The sequence below is a fragment of the Mauremys reevesii genome, linkage group 3 (assembly GCF_016161935.1).
Source record: "Mauremys reevesii isolate NIE-2019 linkage group 3, ASM1616193v1, whole genome shotgun sequence".
In the NCBI taxonomy this organism is placed as follows: Eukaryota; Metazoa; Chordata; order Testudines; family Geoemydidae; genus Mauremys; species Mauremys reevesii.
In genome coordinates this window covers 26,579,129-26,598,475 of record NC_052625.1, presented here as the reverse complement: position 1 = coordinate 26,598,475, position 19,347 = coordinate 26,579,129, and the positions used below count along the sequence as shown (strand labels likewise).

Below are 19,347 nucleotides of genomic sequence, written 5' to 3'. Positions count from 1 at the left end.
ATTCCTGATCCCGTGGAAGAGGCACCTACTCTATGCCTTCCCACTTTTTCCGCTCGTCCACAGAGTCCTACTCAAGCTCCGCAGGGACAGCGCCCACCTGATCCTGATTGCTCCAGCGTGGCCGAGGCAGCACTGGTACACCATGTTGTTCGACCTCTCAGTGGCAGACCCGATTCCCCTGCTACTCTGGCCGGATCTCATAACACAGGACTTGGGCAGGCTTCACCATCCGGACCTGCAGTCTCTTCATCTCACAGCATGGTTGCTGCGTGGTTGAGCCAGTCTGAGTTGCGTTGCTCTGCCTCGGTCCAACATGTGCTCTTGGGCAGTAGGAAGCACTAGGATGACATATCTGGCCAAGTGGAAGCGTTTCTCCTGCTGGTGCGCTCAGCATAACTCAGTCCCCAGGCAGGTGTCCATTCCTACTGTCCTGGACTACCTCTGGTTCCTGAAAGAACAGGGCCTAGTGGTCTCTTCCATAAAGGTGCATCTGGCAGCCATCTCCACCTTCCACCCAGGGGAAAATGGCCGATCAATCTTTTCTCACCCCATAGTTTCAAGGTTCCTCAAGGGGTTGGAACGTTTGTACCCGCAAGTCCGACGCTCAACCCCTACCTGGGATCTCAACCTAGTGCTATCCAAGCTTATGGATGCTCCTTTCGAACCACTGGCCACCTGCTCGCTGCTGTACCTTTCCTGGAAGACAGCCTTCCTTGTCGCCATTACTTCGGCAAGACGAGTATCTGAGCTTCGGGCCTTAACAGCGGACCCCCCGTATACAGTATTCCATAAGGACAAGGTACAGCTGCGACCACACCCCTCCTTCCTCTCTAAGGTGGTGTCCGCCTTTCATGTCAATCAAGACATCTTCCTCCCAGTCTTTTTCCCGAAGCCGCACCCATCGCGTCGGGAACAACAGCTGCACACCCTAGACATTTGCAGGGCTCTCGCCTTTTATATCGAGAGAACAAAACCCTTCCGAAGGTCACCTCAGCTCTTTGTAGCTGTGGCAGACCGGATGAAAGGCCTACTGGTCTCATCCCAACGAATTTCATCTTGGGTAACATCCTGCATCCATACATACTATGATTTGGCTCACGTTCCGGCTAGCCACCTCACCGCCCATTCTACTCGGGCTCAAGCTTCATCTGCTGCCTTCCTGGCCCATGTTTCCATCCAGGAAATATGTCGGGCAGCTACCTGGTCATCGATTCACACCTTTGCCTCACATTACACATTGGTTCAACAGTCCAGATATGATGCAGCATTTGGCTCAGCAGTTTTGCATTCTGCAACATCTCACTCCGACCCCACTGCCTAGGTAAGGTTTGGGAATCACCTAATTAGAATCGATATGCGCAAGCACTCGAAGAAAAGACGGTTACTCACCTTTGTAACTGTTGTTCTTCGAGATCTGTTGCTCATATCCATTCCAAACCCACCCTCCTTCCCCTCTGTTGGAGTAGCCGGCAAGAAGGAACTGAAGGGCCGTTGGGTCAGCAGGGGTATATATCCGGCGCCATAACGGCGCCACTCCAGGGGGCGACCCAGCTGACCCACCGAGTGTTGCTAGGGTAAAAATCTTTCGACGAACGTGCACACGGCACGCGCACACCCTAATTGGAATGGATATGAACAACACATCTTGAAGAACAACAGTTACAAAGGTGAGTAACCGTCTTGTATTGTGTATACCCTTCTCTACATTACTTGCATTTTCACTAGATTGCTAGCAGGATACCTCTTTGCACAGATACTAGTATTTATTTTCTGTGACAGAAAACTATTTTTATGTTTCCTACACATTTACACCGATTGTATTGCTAAATTATTACACAAGGGAAACAAAAACTGAAAGCACAGCTACCCTGTTCATTTAATAAAAAATGAAGGATTTCATACCGATTGTAAGATCACTGTCTAAATTTATACTTTACCCTTAAATGTTTCAGCAAGATTTATGTCATTTTCACTGACATCCCCTACTCCAAAATGGATCACATCCAATTCACATTCATTGTCAGCATTATAGTTGTCCAGAATGTTTAGAATTGCCTCAGTGGAACCGTCTACATCACCTAAATAGATCAAATGTTCTATTACTAGGCATTGTAAAATGAGAATAAACAAGTATCAAAATTATAACAAACAAAAGACAAATGCTGCTACATGGGAATTCTAGATTGTACGATATCATCAACAAAAAATTAATATCTGGTGCATATTTTTTTTTTAGCATACAGAAGAGACTGCTGAACATACTGCACAAACTTGAAAGTGTGGTGTTCTATTCTGAAAAGTGACGGAACGCAACATCATTGGAGGGAGGAGGTCAATGTTTGTTGCGTCTCAATGATTTTCAGATCAAGTTTGCTTAGTTTTACAAATACCGTCAGCCCTGCATATTCAGCCTGGGATATTAAGGTCAAGCTGGATTCTTCCTGGCTCTTGCATCATCATCAATAAAGATTCTGCATGGCCTCAGTTCTACCAATGGAACACTATTGCCAAGGGGGTTGAGCTGATATAACTGATGGCATTCTTGCAGACTGAGTCTACACAGATAGTCCTCCCAGTGGAATTTAGGGCCCGATCCTGCAAATACTTGAGCATGTGAGTTATGTGTTTACACACATGAGTTTCAGTAGGATTGCTCAAAGTTACTCACCTGCTTAAGTCTTTGCAGGATCAGTGCTTTAGTTAGCAATTCTGTTGCTAAGGCTACGTCTACACTACCCGCCGTATCGGCGGGTAGCGATCGATTTTTCAGGGATCGATATATCGCGTCTCATCTAGACGCGATATATCGATCCCCGAACGCGCTTCTATCGATTCCGGAACTCCGTCGACATGGAGAGCCCCGGACATCGATCCCGCACCGTGAGGACGGGTAAGTTATCGATATAAGATACTTCGACTTCAGCTACGTTATTCACGTAGCTGAAGTTGCGTATCTTATATCGATTTTTCCCCTTAGTGTAGACCAGCCCTAAGGTATGAACCAGAAGAGAAGCCCATAGTTGCTGGTTCGCCAGGGCTGACAGTAGTAAAAGTACATTTCTTAACAATGTAAGCAGATAAGTCTCTGAATAGACCCAGGAAGCAGTTCTTCTGAGTAAGAATATGCCATACTTACATAGTAACTTTTCAGAGTAAAACCATACTTTAAATTTATTGTAGTCATTAAGTTATGCTCACATTAATTTTCTTAAAGAAAAAAAAAACATTTCCTTCAGGAACTTCTTCCTCAAAAGATTACAAGCCAGTGCTTAATTTTAGGACTGGAACAGAGCGTTTTCTTACTCTGGTAAGAACTGTGGTTATTCAAGACATTTTCACACAGATTCCACTCTAGGGGTGCATGCAGCCCACATGCACAAGATTGGATTCTTTTGAAGAGCAATGTCTGTTGCAGCTGCCCCTGTGCCTTGAACACTCGCTTACTCCCTGCAGCCAAGTGTATTAAAAGCGGGGTGCACATCTCAGTTCCTTCACCATGAATCTCTTAGGAGCAGGTCTCCAATTAGCAGGGATGAAAGGGTGTGTGTGGGGGGAATCTTTGGATAACACATCTCAAAGAACCACAGGTACTGTAGGGTAAGTAACTGTTTAAGTGATTGTCCACAGATTCCACTCTTGGTGACTAACAAACAGTTACCTATTTACCGGTAGCTAGGCAGCAGGAGTTCTACTTTAATACAGATTGCGGTACTGCCATACCAAAGCTAGCATCCAATCTGGGCACTTGTGCCAGGGAATAGCAAGAGTAGATGTATGGATTGAGTTCCATGTTGCTTTCTATGCAGATGTTAATCAAACATGCTGCAGAGACTGCTTAAGTGTTAATACATCCAGGGGGATTTCTCTTAGCCAAATCATAACAAGTCCTGAAATAGTCAGAGACCCACTCAATGGGTCTTTCAGTGAATGCCAAAAAGAGGGTCCAGGACAGGTGAGCACAGGAATGAATTGGTACTATCCAAATAAAAGGGTAATGCTCTGATGGATGACAGAAGAAGGAGTAATAGTCTCAAGTTGCAGTGAGGGAGGTTTAGGTTGGATATTAGGAAAATATTTTTCACTAGGAGGGTGGTGAAGCACTGGAATGGGTTACCTAGGGAGGTGGTGGAATCTTCTTCCTTAGAGGTTTTTAAGGTCAGGCTTGACAAAGCCCTGGCTGGGATGATTTAGTTGGGGATTGGTCCTGCATTGAGCAGGGGGATGGACTAGATGACCTCCTTTCCAACCCTAATCTTCTATGGTGAAGGAAGAGTCCCAATATGGCCCACTGCTTGGATAAAATCAGCTCATGCATGAAGAACAGCTGACTGAGTGAAGCTGAACCTGAGCAAGACAGAGGTAATGCTAATGAGCAGAGGAAAGCATTTTGAAGAGTTTGCACCCACTGTGCAGCCTCCTTTGGTTAAAGGCACACATCCACAACTGGTCAATTTGGTCTGTAGTTTAGGAGTACTCTTGGATTCCCTGCTGACAGGTGTGCATCTGAATGGATCGGTCCTATCCAGATAAAAAGGCAATGCCCTGACGACGTCAAACACATGGAAGGTTATTTCACCCGGAATAGATAAGGGAAGAACACAGGGAGATTAAAGTGATTAATGCTTTCTGTCATCTCTAGCTGGCTAGGAGGCCCAGTCCCTTCCTGTCGGATGACAACCTGACCTCAGTTATTTATGCCTTCCTTCATCAGTTCTCCGCAAGGCAAAATCATGGAGCAGGTCCTCAAGGAATCCATTTTGAAGCACTTGGAGGAGAGGAAGGTGATCAGGAACAGTCAACATGGATTCACAAGAGCAAGTCATGCCTGACCAACCTGATTGCCTTCTATGATGAGATAACTGGCTCTGTGGATATGGGGAAAGCGGTGGATGTGAAACATCTTGACATTAGCAAAGCTTTTGATATGGTCTCCCACAGTATTCTTGCCAGAAAGTTAAAGAAGTCTGGATTGGATGAATGGACTATAAGGTGGATAGAAAGCTGGCTAGATTGTCGGCCTCAATGGGTAGTGATCAACGGCTCGATGTCTAGTTGGCAGCCGGAATCAAGCGGAGTGCCCCTGGGGCAGGTTTTGTTCAACATCTTTATTAATGATCTGGATGATGGGATAAATTGCACCCTCAGCAAGTTCGCAGATGACACTAAGATGGGGGGAGAGGTAGATACGCTGGAGGGTAGGGATAGGATAGAGTGACCTAGACAAATTGGAGGACTGGGCCAAAAGAAAGCCGATGAGGTTCAACAAGGACAAGTGGAGAGTCCTGCACTTAGAATGGAAGAATCTCATGCACCACTACAGGCTGAGGACCGAGTGGCTAAGCAGCAGTTCTGCAGAAAAGGACCTGGGGATTACAGTGAACGAGAAGCTGGATACGAGTCAGCAGTGTACCCTTGTTGCCAAGAAGGCCAATGGTATATTGGGCTAATACAGCATTGTAGGAGCATTGCCAGCAGATCAAGGGAAGTGATTATTCCCCTCTATTTCGCACTAGTGAGGCCACACCTGGAGTACTGTGTCCAGTTTTGGTCCCCCACACCCTCCTGCCCGACTACAGAAGGGATGTGGACAACTTAGAGAGTCCAGCGGAGGGCAACAAAAATGATTAGAGGGCTGGGGCACATGACTTACGAGGAGAGGCTGAGAGAACTGGGATTATTTAGTCTGCAGAAGAGAAGAGTGAGGGGGGATTTGATAGCAGCCTTCAACTACCTGAAGGGGGGTTCCAAATAGGATGGAGGTAAGCTGTTCTCAGGGGTAACAGATGACAAAACAAGAAGCAATGGTCTCAAGTTGCAGTGGGGGAGGTCTAGGTTGGATACAGTAACTCCTCACTTAAAGTCGTCCTGGTTAGGGTTGTTTCATTGTTATGTTGCTGATCAATTAGAGAACATGCTCGTTCAAAGTTGTGCAATGCTCCCTTATAATGTTGTTTGGCAGCTGCCTGCTTTGTCCACAGCTTGCAGAAAGAGCAGCCCATTGGAGCTAGATGGTGAGGGCTTAGAACCAGGGTGGACCGGCAGCCCCCCCATCAGCTCCCTGCTCTCCTAAGTTCCCTGTGTGGCAGCCGACCAGCAGGCTAGCAATTGCTGGGCAGTGCAGCTGTCCCTCCCCCACTGCTGTGTGCAGCTCCTGTCCTCTGCCTTGGAGCTGCTCCTGGGAACCTCCTGCTTGCTGTGCAGAGGGCAGGGGAGAGGGGTACTAATGTCAGAGTGTCCCCCTCCCCCAGCTCCTGTACCTTATCTCCACAGAGAAGGGTTGGGGGCGGGGGAGAGACACGACAGGGCTCAGGGCAGAGGGAGCTTAACTTGCTGATCTACTTAAAAAGGCAATGTACTTAGAGTGGCGTCAGCGTACTTAAAGGGGCAATGCGTGTCTCTCCCTCACATACAGGGTGTGTGTCTCTGTCTCTCTCTGCCATGCTGTCTCCCCTCCCTCCGTTCGTGCTGCCTTCTAGAGTGTGAGGCTACATTAACAACAACGTGTTAACCCTTGAGGGCTAAGCCGAATGCTATGCAAATACATAGCAACATCTATATATTTTTTTTCTTAAAAAAAAAAAAAAAAAGGGTCTACCAGTACAAGACATATGCCTCCCCCTGGGAAGAGGATCTCTAACACAGTAGTTTTCAAACTTTTTTCCTGGGGACTCAGTTGAAGAAAACTGTTGATGCCCATGACCCAATGGAGCTAGGAATGAGGGGTTCAGGATGTGTGAGGGGCTCTGGGTTGGGGGGGCCCTCAGGGCTCAGACAGAGGGTTGAGGTGCAGGAGGGGGTCGAGGCTCTGGGGTGGAGCTGGAGATGAGGGGTTTGGGAAGGTAGGCACTAGCCTGCCTTAGCTGGGCAGCACTTAACATCCCGGTCGGTGGTGCTGGACAGAGCAAGGCGACCCAGTGCCTTAAATGCCACGACCCAGTACTGGGTCACGACCCACAGTTTGAAAAACACTGCTCTAACGAACAACAGCGGACAGACTTTAGTTGCACTGCTTCATGCACTGCTGAAGGCACTCAGATACTACAGTCATGAGTGTGGTGTAAGAACCTACATAGGAATAGAATAAACTGTTGGTGTTGGCTTGGGTTTCGATGTAGGTGCACTGAAACGGGACTCCACCTTTAGGCTTTTAGACTAGTGAGCCTTACAGGAGACTTTCCATCCTGTTTGGAAAGGGGAATAAGTATCTGGGAGACCTCCTTAAAAGCCTTTTCCGAAAATATTACCAATATAATTGGCAAGTAGGGCTTATGAGTGACAAATTGCCCTGGAGCTTGGGGTGGCATCTCAGCTCACTGGGGCACTCAAAGCATGGGATAGGCCCTGTATCTGGAGTGTCTTAAAAAGTCTGTCAAAATTTGATAAGGCTAGCATGGACCTTTCCTAGAGGATGTGTTTCTGTTTTGCCTCCCTCACTATTTGAGTCCTTTTGGAGAAGGACTTGGCAATCAAGCAGCACTCTGGAGCAAGGTCCTCTCCTAGGCACAGCAGCATCAGAAGCATCTGTGACTGGTATCCCTGTGTCACAGGAGAGACAGACCTTAAAACCTAGTGACTTGCAGTCAGTCATTTTAAGTTCTTATGTGGGGGGGGGGTTGGGTGAGAGTGGAAGGGCCATTATAGAAGGGAGAGAGGTGTGTACAGGGAGTAAGACTCTTGGACAAAGGGAGTGAAAACCTATCACTACTCTAATTCTAAGGGTTTTTTGTTTTTTTAAAAGTCAATGGGCAAAGAAAACTTATCTAAGCAAAAAATAAACTAATAGAACTATGTCAGCTAACTTGCTCAGGGCAAGGGATGTGAACACTATAGGGTGCCATCTCACAGCCACAGGCAGTAAGGAACAAAATGTGCATTGTGGCCACCCCGTCCTTTATACCCTCAGCTACAAGAAGAAAGAAGGGCACAGAAGAAACCCCAACAGTGTTATTCACAAGAATTAGATCTCACACACCAGGAGCGGAATCTGTGTCGATACTCACTCAAAGAAAAACCTATAATTACAATAGGTTTAAATTTAGACTTTGGAAATATACACTAAAACAATTGCAAAGTCAACTGAACATGACAGCACCTTTAACAATTACAGGTAGCACGTTTCTGTCACTCTCCACTCTCTCTTTAGACCTCATAACTATTAGATGTTTGTTGGTTTTATACAACGCTGCTTTTCTCTGTCTCCAGGTCAGATTGGATAGGCTCTCTCGCTCTTTCTTGTATGCATCTTTGTGTTCCTTTTGCTTTGCTTCAATAACTTCCATATCCTGTTTGATTTTCTCCTGTTGTTCAGCATAGTTTCTCCAGTCAACAACTTCACGTGCCCTTTGCTTGGCGGAAGAGACAGCACTGTTACTTAATCAATATATAGTACTAGGCAGCTTGGTCTGAAAACACTTTTCTAGATGATTATCTGATGAACACCATTCAAGCGCTTTCTTTATTTTAACTTTGTTTTGCTTTTAATTTTAAGTATTATTTTACAGTCTAGCTAAACAAACCATCTCATATCACAGAAGACAACAGGAGAAGTGCCCAACATAGACAAGTTCTCAAGCCAACATACAGGGGCATGGTAACCATTCCATAAACTACTGGGAAATAAACTGCATTATTTTGCTCCTAGGAATCTCTCACCTCACTCTATGGCACCAAAAATCTGACACCAGAACCATTTATCCAAAGCAACAAACAATCCTAAATGGATTTAGGAAACATACAATGGCCAATTCATAAGAGATTGTTGTAGCCTCTCTGCAGATTATTTGATATCAAAGTCACTGGAAAGGTATATCTGAGGGACTCCATGGACACAAGGAGAACACTGACATGAGAAACCTGATATCTGGGGTGGGCTTCTGACATTTGGTCTTACAAAAGGGTCAGGGGAAAAACACAGGAAGCTTTGAAGAGGCTGGAGTCTTAAATTATGCTGCTTGTTCCCTCTAATGACACAAACAGTTCCTATCTGCATTAGCTTTGGCAGAGTTTAAGTTAAAACAAGTTATGCACACCAATTTCTTTGTTTTATTTTGAGTCTCATTAATTCTAAGATTAAGAATAATGAGCCCATTAAGTTTTGGTTTATTTTATGTCATGTTTTAAAGTAACTATTATATGCTACTGAAGAGGAGACAACCTAAGTCCTTGGAGAGGCATTTGAGAAGAAATTAGTAATTATTCCTGGACACTCCGCCAAGGCAATACTGAAAGAGAAGCCACCCAGACACCAGCTACAGTCAAGCAGAGGCATAGGGAAATAGGAGACCACAGGTTACACTTCCATCCCACTGAGAGATCACTTTCTTTGGCTAAATGTGGAGCAGATCAATGTGGAAGTGCTGGAGGAGGGGAGGGAATAAGGGTTATGTGTTTCATTGGGTTCTTCAATCCTTTTGTGGAAAACCTATTCTGGGCCACATTTAGTACCCAGGTTTTGTCTTCAAGCCTTAGTTACTATGGCTCATTTTGAATGAATGTTACCATTTTTGTACTTAATTCTATCTACGTTACATACCACAATACAAGCATATAGCTATGCATTAAGTTATTCTTGTTATACCTCAGATTCTACTTCAAGGATTTCAGCTCCTGCTGAAGGGACTTCCTTCCAGCCCACAATTTCCACCGGCATGCTGGGAGTGGCTTCATCTACTGTTTTGCCATTCTCATCAAACATCAGGCGCACTTTTGCCCAGCTTTTACCTGCAACCAGAATACTTCCTTTTCTCAGAGTTCCTCTCTGGATTATGGCCGTGGTTACGGGACTAGGAAGAGGAGAAAGGGAAAGACAGACAAAATTAAGTTTGCTATCATATTTACAGTTACATGCCTTTAAGTAAAGATGAAAAAAGCAAATATAGAACAGTATGTGCTATGACCTCAGAACACATCTGTTAAACATTTCATCACCATGCAGAGGAAGTTTTAAAGGAGACTTGTAAAGGAAAACAATGGGTTGTATCCTTTTTAGTATCTTTAGATGTATAAAGATGTTAAAAATTCAGCAACCTCCTCCTCTTCCATTAGGCACTGAGAAAACTCACAAAATATGTGACACCAAACAGTCTTCCAGAAAATCCAGGATGTAACAGACACATTGCTTATATTTCTACGGTAATAAAGATCAAGCAGAATTTGTTGAAAAGAAACCTTCCAGGCTCCCTTTATATATATATAAAATTTGATTTCTTTCTTTTGCAGGTACCCTTTAAATATCACCATTTTAAAGAACAAAGAGACACTTTTTAGTGGATGGTTCATAAAAAGTTTTCTATTTTATAGTAAGTAAACTACATAGGTTAAAAAATTGTCAGATCGATATTCATGGATTTTTTAAAAAAATCTGTTGTTAATATTTTATTTAAATAAATTTAGTTTTTGTTTTACCATTTATGCTGTCTGCTTATACAACACTTTGTTCCACTGAAAAATAAAATAGCCCAGTCAGTTTCTAACTATTCATTTTCTGGTTCCCATGCAGTAAGGCAATAAATACTGCAATGTTTGGATTGCAAACATTGCTGAGGAATTGTTAAACCCAAACAACAATCTTTTTTTTCATTTAAAAATATTAGCGTTTTATAATTTACCTCCCCATTCTCCCCCTGCCCCCCCCTCCAATTAAAACCTACATTTTGGAAACCACCTGGACAGGGCCTCTTCAACCAAGTCAACTGGAATAAACTTTACAGAAACATTAATTAAAGTTGAAAGGAAGACAGATGATTAGCTGACTTACCCTCTTCCTTGATCTGTGCGAGATTCTATTATGGTTCCCTCTACTAGGCCTGTGGAGTCTGCCTTCAGTTCCAACACCTCTGCTAGAGCAACAGTTGCCTCTGCTAAAGCCATCAGGTTCTCACCCTGTACCAGACAACAGTTAAGAATTAAGGAGGCAGATAGTTACAATAGGATCAGAAGATGAATTTTCAGTACCAACATCTGTCCAATACACATGATCCATAGTTCCCAATTCCACAATACGATCCAATTGACCAGGTATCTGCACCTGTGCAGAGGGTCACTGAAGTAATACATGATCATGGCCTAAGACTACAGTGCTAGCAGTCCTGAATGCAAGTAACAAAGATCAGAAAGCATGAAGGGGAGAGAGGAGAGTCTTGCATATCATGAGCAATAGCAGCCTGGCATCCATGGTTAGTGCTGGAAATAGGAAGGGAGTTTAATCTTTGTATTAGTAAAACTATTCTTTTAAAGATATTTTCCACCCTTGACTTTTTTTTTTTTTTTTTGGAGGAGTGAAGAGAGGTGGATGTGGGGACAAAGAGCAAATTGGGTAGGAGGAGAAACCTGGTGTGGTAGTTAGGATGCACCCTTTCCCCATTTCAGAACCAATTTTGCCCCTCTCTCTCCTGACTCTGAGCAGCTGCCCCCAGCTTCCTCAGAGCTCCCATTAACTCTCCTGCTTTGTCAGGGCTGAAGTAAAAGGTACAATGGAGAGGACCTTTTTTTTTGTTCCTGACCAACCAGTTAGCAGCACTCAGGGCTGGTCGCATAGCAGTCTAAGCAGAATGTGAATTAGGACTGTGATGCCAGTAGCAAGCTTGTATCAATCTGTTCATACACAGGCAGGCAAAAATGAAACATTAACATGATATTTACAATGTAATTCCCAAATAAAGTTCAGAGAAGCAAGTCAGCAAGTAGGGTATAAAAGGAGAGCAACTGAAAGTGATCAACTAATGGTTTAGGGATAGGAAAAAGACATTGTGGTAATTGTTCATCTCAGTTCTTCCTCTTCATCGTTCTAGAGACTTACAATTTTCTTTTCAGGATAGGAAAGAGTGGTGTGACGTTCCCCTGGTGTTATCTGGACCGGTGATCAGCTAGGTCACTCCAATCCTTGACTCTGGGAGCCAGCCTTACTCTACACTGTTGTGAGAACCCCCACTCCTGGGCTGTTCACACACAACCTCTAGCATGTAAGCTGCTCCTCAGATTGTGCAACTGAACAACACTAGCCAATATCTCCGATCCCAGACACAGTCCTAAGAACCTCTGTCCTGCGGTGTAAAGTTATGCCCACTGGACGCTGCAAGCTTATATGAGTTTGTCAATTTAACAAAGAAATTGATATGTACCAGACTTGTTATCCCAAGGGGAGTCTCTGACATGCTTCAAATCAAACGTACTGCTTCAGGTAGAATAAACAGATTTATTAACTATAAAGATAGATTTTAAGTGATTATAAGTCAAAGTACAACAAGTCGGATTTGGTCAAATGAAATAAAAGTAAAATGCATTCTAAGCTGATCTTAACACTTTCAATGCCCTTACAAACTTAGACGCTTCTCACCATAGGCTGGCTGGTTGTCCTTCAGCCAGGCTCTCCCCTTTGATAAGCATTTCTGTCACTTGGGGGTGATGTCTGTAGATGGAGGTGGAAGAGAGAGGAAGAGCATGGCAAATGTCTCTCCCTTTTATCATGTTCTTTCTTCCCCCTTGGCTTTGCCCCCCACCCTTCAGAGTCAGGTGAGCATTACCTCATCGCTGTCCCAAACTGACCAAAGGAAGGGGAGTCCAACTCGAGATTCCAACAGATCCTTTTGTTTTTGCCTAGGACAGCATCCTTTGCTCCTGTGAGGCTGGGCAGAGTTTGTCCCATACATGCCCTGATGAGGTACGAACTGCCTCTCTGCTCTTGGAGAGTTTCTGTGTGGGCTTATTTGAAGCCATGAAGACATTTTCAGCCTCATAACTATATACATGAAATTATAACCTATAATTATAATATTACTGTAACAACAATGCTCAGTGCATCATCAGCCTTCCGAAGATATCGGACATAATAAACTTTGCATTGGATACCACACAATCATTTTACAAGGATGAACATGGGGGTGTAGGGTGTTCCCACGAGGTACAGAACGTCACAAGAGGACATGCCACAATGAGATTATCAGTAACCACAGGTGAAAAATAATGTGAAAAATAATGCAACAATGAGGCTGCCACAAAAATGAGTGTATTTTTCATGTATCCACATTGTGGATGACTGAGTGCATAATTTCAGAAGTGCTTGAATTTGCTGGCAATTCATGGGGGGAGAGAAGGGGAATAGGATCAATTCAGAAAGACAGCAATAAAGTCATTATCATGCTGCAGATTTAATTCCTGACAAGATAACACTGGTCACCACAGAATCAAGTACAAGTAGTAAAACTAGGATTTCAGATTATAGTAGTTAACTACCAGTTGTCTAGAGAAAATAGATGAGACTTGCTCTTTCCTGCCAACTGTTCCCCCAATGTCCAAACTTGTATTATGAAGGTTTATACTTGGTTTTGAATTATTCCTTTCTGCCTAACTTCAGCACTAACTCCTCTGGATGCTTTTTACTTAAAGCACTAATATGAGAAAATGACAGAAGTCTGGAACAAATACCCACTAACAAAAATCAGAGCCAACTGGAAGTCTATAATTCTACTGCTAGTCTCTTGCTCGTTAAAGGCCTGAACCTGCAAGAAACTGAGAGCTCTTGGTTCCAACTGACTCCATTGGGAGCTCAGGGCACTCAGCATACTCCTGGAGTAGGCCCCAACTCAAAACTTTCATTTTCCAAGTGCCAAATCAAAGCATGGTCTGTATTCCACATAGCAGAATTCCCCGAACATGACCATTCATCCACCAAAATTTTACCTTAAGTGCAGACATATGTACAGCCTGAACATCACCCCCATACTCTTCACAAACAACATCATGAGCCAGCAATTCTTTCTTCACTCTTTCAGGATCAGCTTCAGGTTTGTCACATTTGTTTATGGCAAGGATGATAGGAACTGAGAAAGAAATAAGCATATCTCTCTTACACCAGTATCACAACATTTACCTAAGCTCTAAATTAAGGCAATGTGCCTTTTCTTCAGTTATTACTGTTTGCTATATGAAACACAAGTGAATCCTGTTTACACATTCAACAAGCACGTTTGTTTGCACTAGGCTTAAAACTATGCTCATCAACTGTCCAAACATTGAAAATGACATTGATAAAATGATATCACTGCTGTTTTGGGTTGCAAAATTATGGGAAAACACAAGAAGTATTTTTTATTCTGTTTTTATTAAAACTGGTGCTAGTAACAATGCAATAAAGCCACAAAAACTAGCTCCGGAGTGTCATTTTGTAAATAGACTCATAGACTTTAAGGTCAGAAGGGACCATTAGGATCATCTAGTCTGACCTTCTGTACAGCGCAGGCCACAGAATCTCACCCATTCACTGCTGTAACAAACCCCTAACCTATGTCTGAGAGTTACTGAAGTCTTCAAATTGTGGTTTGAAGACCTCAAGGTGCAGAGAATCCTCCAGCAAGTGACCCGTGCCCCATGCTGCAGAGGAAGGCGAAAAACCTCCAGGGCCTCTGCCAATCTGCCCTGGAGGAAAATTCCTTCCCAACCCCAAATATGGCGATCAGTTAAACCCTGAGCATGTGGGCAAGACTCACCAGCCAGCACCCAGGAAAGAATTCCCTGTAATAACTCAGATCTCACCCCATCTAACATCCCATCACAGACCACTGGGCATACTTACCTGCTGATAATCAAAGATCAATTGCCAAATTAATTACCCAAATTAGGCTATCCCATCATATCATCCCCTCCATAAATTTATCAAGCTTAGTCTTAAAGCCAGATATGTCTTTTGCCCCCACTACTCCCCTTGGAAGGCTGTTCCAGAACTTCACTCCTCTAATGGTTAGAAACCTTCGTCTAATTTCAAGTCTAAACTTCCTAGTTTCCAGTTTATATCCATTTGTTCTTGTGTCCACATTGGTACTAAGCTTAAATAATTCCTCTCCCTCCCTGATATTTATCCCTTTGATATATTTATAAAGAGCAATCATATCTCCCCTCAACCTTCTTTTGGTTAGGCTAAACAAGCCAAGCTCTTTGAGTCTCCTTTCATAAGATAGATTTTCCATTCCTCGGATCATCCTAGTAGCCCTTCTCTGTACCTGTTCCAGTTTGAATTCATCCTTCTTAAACATGGGAGACCAGAACTGCACACAGTATTCCAAATGAGGTCTCACCAGTGCCTTATATAACGATACTAACACCTCCTTATCTTTGCTGGAAATACCTCGCCTGATGCATCCTAAAACTGCATTAGCTTTTTTAACGGCCATATCACATCGGCGGCTCATAGTCATCCTGTGATCAACCAATACTCCAAGGTCCTTCTCCTCCTCTGTTACTTCCAACTGATGTGTCCCCAATTTATAACTAAAATTCTTGTTATTAATCCCTAAATGCATGACCTTGCACTTTTCACTATTAAATTTCATCCTATTACTATTACTCCAGATTACAAGTCATCCAGATCTTCCTATATGATATTCCGGTCCTTCTCTGTGTTAGCAATACCTCCCAGCTTTGTCTCATCTGCAAACTTTACTAGCGCATTCCCACTTTTTGTGCCAAGGTCAGTAATAAAAAGATTAAATAAGATTGGTCCCAAAACTGATCCCTGAGGGAACTCCACTAGTAACCTCCTTCCAGCCTGACAATTCACCTTTCAGTACGACCCATCATAGTCTCCCCTTTAACCAGTTTAATCTCCTTATCCACCTTTCAATTTTCATATTGATCCCCATCTTTTCCAATTTAACTAATAATTCCCCATGTGGAACCGTACCAAAAGCCTTACTGAAATCGAGGTAAATTAGATCCACTCCATTTCCTTTGTCTAAAAAATCTGTTACCTTCTCAAAGGAGATCAGGTTGGTTTGGCACGATCTACCTTTTGTAAAACCATGTTGTATTTTGTCCCAATTACCATTGACCTCAATGCCCTTAATTACTTTCTCCTTCAAATTTTTTTCCAAGACCTTACATACTACAGATGTCAAACTAACAGGCCTATAGTTACTCGGGTCACATTTTTTCCCTTTCTTAAAAATAGGAACTATGTTAGCAATTCTCCAGTCGTATGGTACAACCCCTGAGTTTACTGATTCATTAAAAATTTTTGCTAATGGGCTTGCAATTTCATGTGCCAGTTCCTTTAATATTCTTGGATGAAGATTATCTGGGCCCTCTGATTTTGTCCCATTAAGCTGTTCGAGTTTGGCTTCTACCTCGGATGTGGTAATATCTACCTCCATATCCTCATTCCCATTTGTCATCCTACCATTATCCCTAAGCGCCTCATTAGCCTCATTAAAGACTGAGGCAAAGTATTTGTTTAGATATTGGGCCATGCCTAGATTATCCTTAACCTCCATTCCATCCTCAGTGTTTAGCGGTCCCACTTCTTCTTTCTTGGTTTTCTTCTTATTTATATGGCTATAGAACCTTTTACTATTGGTTTTAATTCCCTTTGCAAGGTCCAACTCTACATGGCTTTTGGCCTTTCTCACTTTATCCCTACATGTTCTGACCTCAGTAAGGTAGCTTTCCTTGCTAATCCCTCCCATCTTCCACTCCTTGTAGGCTTTCTGCTTTTTCTTAATCACCTCTCTGAAATGCTTGCTCATCCAGCTTGGTCTACAACTCCTGCCTATAAATAATGGATAGTAGTGCTAAAGTATCTCTAGTAACATACCAAGTATCTTTTTCTTACTGCGTCCTTACCCAATAGAATGTTACTAATGTGTATTATGCAGGAGGTCAGAGTAGATTATTATAATTAGGGTCATACCAAATTCACACCAACGAAAAATGCATCACAGACCGTGAAATCTGGTCTTTTATGTGCTTTTACCCTACACTATACAGATTTCACAGGGGAGACCAATGTTTCTCAATTTGGGGGTCCTGACCCAACGGAGTTGCAGGGGGGTGTCAAACAGTTATTTTAGGGAGGGGGCAGGTTGCAGTATTGCCACCCTTACTTTTGTGCTGCTGCCTTCAGAGCTGGGCGGCCAGAGAGAGGGCGGGTGCTGACTGAGGGCCCAGCTTAGCAGGCAGCAGCCTAGAAATAAGGGTGGCAACACCATACCATGCTGTCACTACTTCTCCACTGCTGCTGGTGGTGGCTTTGCCTTCAGAGCTAGGCAGCTGGAAACCACAACTCCCTTTTGGGTGAGGACCCCCAATTTGAGAAACGCTGGTCTCCCCCATGAAATCTGCATACTACAGGGTAAAAGCACACAAAAGACCTGATTTCACGAGGGGGGGGGCAGATTTCACAGTCCGTGACATGTTTTTCATGGTCTTGAATTTGGTAGGGCCCTACTTATAATCTATGAACCTATAATACTCAGTACTATCTATCCTAGCTATTTCTACGATGCCTGTTACCAACATCTACATGAAGGAACTGCACTATATGCATCAGTCAACAAAGAGAATCAACAGTACTGTTCATTTGTATTCACTAGCAAAATTAAAGTAGTAAGGAATAAATTCTGTTTACAAAAGCTAGAGGTATAATTATGTGGGTGTAACTATGGTAGAATTCTCCAAGTGCAAAGTTAGTTTCTCTCTGTCCACCACAAATAAAGTTTTTAGATGTCCCATTCTGGGCTTTAAAACATATGCTTTAGGATATGAACTGGAAATCTGGAAGGATTCTCACGCCTGGTGGGTGCAGAAACAGCAGGAAGGGAAACTCTTCATGCCCCCCTCTGCAGTGATCCATATAGCCAAGCTACATGCAGCATTAATGAGTGTCAAAGGGGTTGCCACCTAGCCCTCTCACGCCCTCAGTCAAAGACGTCCATTATAACAGAGAACCTTCGGGAGCTGGGGGGGTCCACCCTCTGAGAATTGTAGAGGAAAAAAAGCACCTTTTTCTCTTCTCTGTGCATCATCATATTGCTCTCAATTTCATCAAAAGTCAGAACAGTTTTGTGGTGGTGCATTTGCCAAAACTACTCTAGAACTTATCTTCTCTCCACTCAAAGTGATTCTGCAAACTCCTGCCTAACACATACACTGTGAAAAATCTGGAATTTAAGCCCTGGTCAATTTGATGTAAAAGAGTTAATCACAATGCAATCTAGCTAAGGCTGCTAAGATAATGTGAGTGGCCCAAGATGGTAAATGTCTTTTCATAGCACTGCTTAGATCCACTTTTCTTTTGGTGGTAGAAGAAGAGCTAAAACTTTACAAGATGCTCAAGAAGAAAACCCTGAGATAGCAAAAGAACCAGCAGCATATTTCAAAATGGTCTCTTTAGCAAGGAGCCCATATTTTAATATCAAAGACTTTACTGTTATTGACTGGTACAGATCTAACCCACAAAACAACTTAGATCTACTTTTAAAATACATTGCAAAATCATCATTGAAATTTACCTTCCTATGCATAAAAGTTGACTAGTTCCACCTTAACTATGGTGAGGAAGATTTTTTTTCTTTATCATTCTCACATGTCAAGAAAAATCTTGCCTTGAGTCAGTAGTACTATAGAAAGCTTTTTAAAGAATTACCCGCTAATATATTTGTAATTAATGTGTTACTATCTACACTACAATAAAAATGTTAAGATTAAGCCTATAGAAATCAAGACCAAAAAATACTGAAGATACTGAAAAATCCCAGTGCTGGCCACGTGAGAAAACTAAGGATTATAAGACTCTGAAAAGTTTAAAGTGATTTGGAAACAAGCTTAGACCATAGAACGTCAAGCTGACAAAGACTTCTGAAATTACAAAGACATTTTCAAAATGGAATTATGAAACTGCTAGACCTGAATTATTCTGATTTCTCTGTAAAATGAGTAGAGGGAACTTATGATTCTAGAAAGATATGCTATTAAAATCCCTCCACTCTGTAGACTGGGGTTAAAAGCAATCAGTGGGATCAGGCATAGGTAATACATTCCTCCAAGACTACACATGATCTGGAAAACAGTGAACAGGTACAAGTCCCAGTGGGGTCCTTTAGGAGTTGGTTCTTGGCCATATGCTACTTAATATTTCTATCAATAACCTGGAAGAAAAACATAAAATCATCACTGATAAAAGCTGGGGAAGTGGTAATCAACAAAGAGGACAGACCACTGATTCACAAAGATCTGGATCGGTTGGTAAACTGGGCTCAACCAAAGAATATGCATTTTAAATACAGTTAGATGCAAATGTGTATATCTAGGAATAAAGAAGGTAGGCCATACTTACAGGATCAGGGACTCTACTTTGGGAAGCAGTGACTTTGAAAACGATTTGGGGGTTGTGGTCGATAATCAGTTGAACAAGAGCTCCCAATGAGATGCTGTGGCCAAGAAAACTAATGTGATCCTGGGATGCATAAACAGGGCAATCACAAGTAGGAATAGAGAGGTTTATTTTATCTCAGTATTTGGCACTGGTACAACTGCTGCTGTAAGACTGTGTCCAGTTCTGGTGCCCACAATTCAAGAAGG

The 19,347-nt window shown here is 42.9% G+C and overlaps 1 protein-coding gene across 1 annotated transcript in view; it reads right to left on the bottom strand.

Moving 5' to 3' along the window:
* Positions 1 to 19,347, bottom strand: part of MTIF2 (mitochondrial translational initiation factor 2) — a 43,162-nt gene that overhangs the window by 7,982 nt on the left and 15,833 nt on the right. Inside the window, exons 7-11 of the mRNA XM_039532071.1 lie at positions 13,678 to 13,817; positions 10,757 to 10,881; positions 9,578 to 9,782; positions 8,093 to 8,345; positions 1,938 to 2,078 (exon numbers count right to left, since the gene is read on the bottom strand). Of these exons, the coding sequence (XP_039388005.1) occupies positions 1,938 to 2,078; positions 8,093 to 8,345; positions 9,578 to 9,782; positions 10,757 to 10,881; positions 13,678 to 13,817 (864 nt within the window). The remainder of the gene's footprint in view (positions 1 to 1,937; positions 2,079 to 8,092; positions 8,346 to 9,577; positions 9,783 to 10,756; positions 10,882 to 13,677; positions 13,818 to 19,347) is intronic.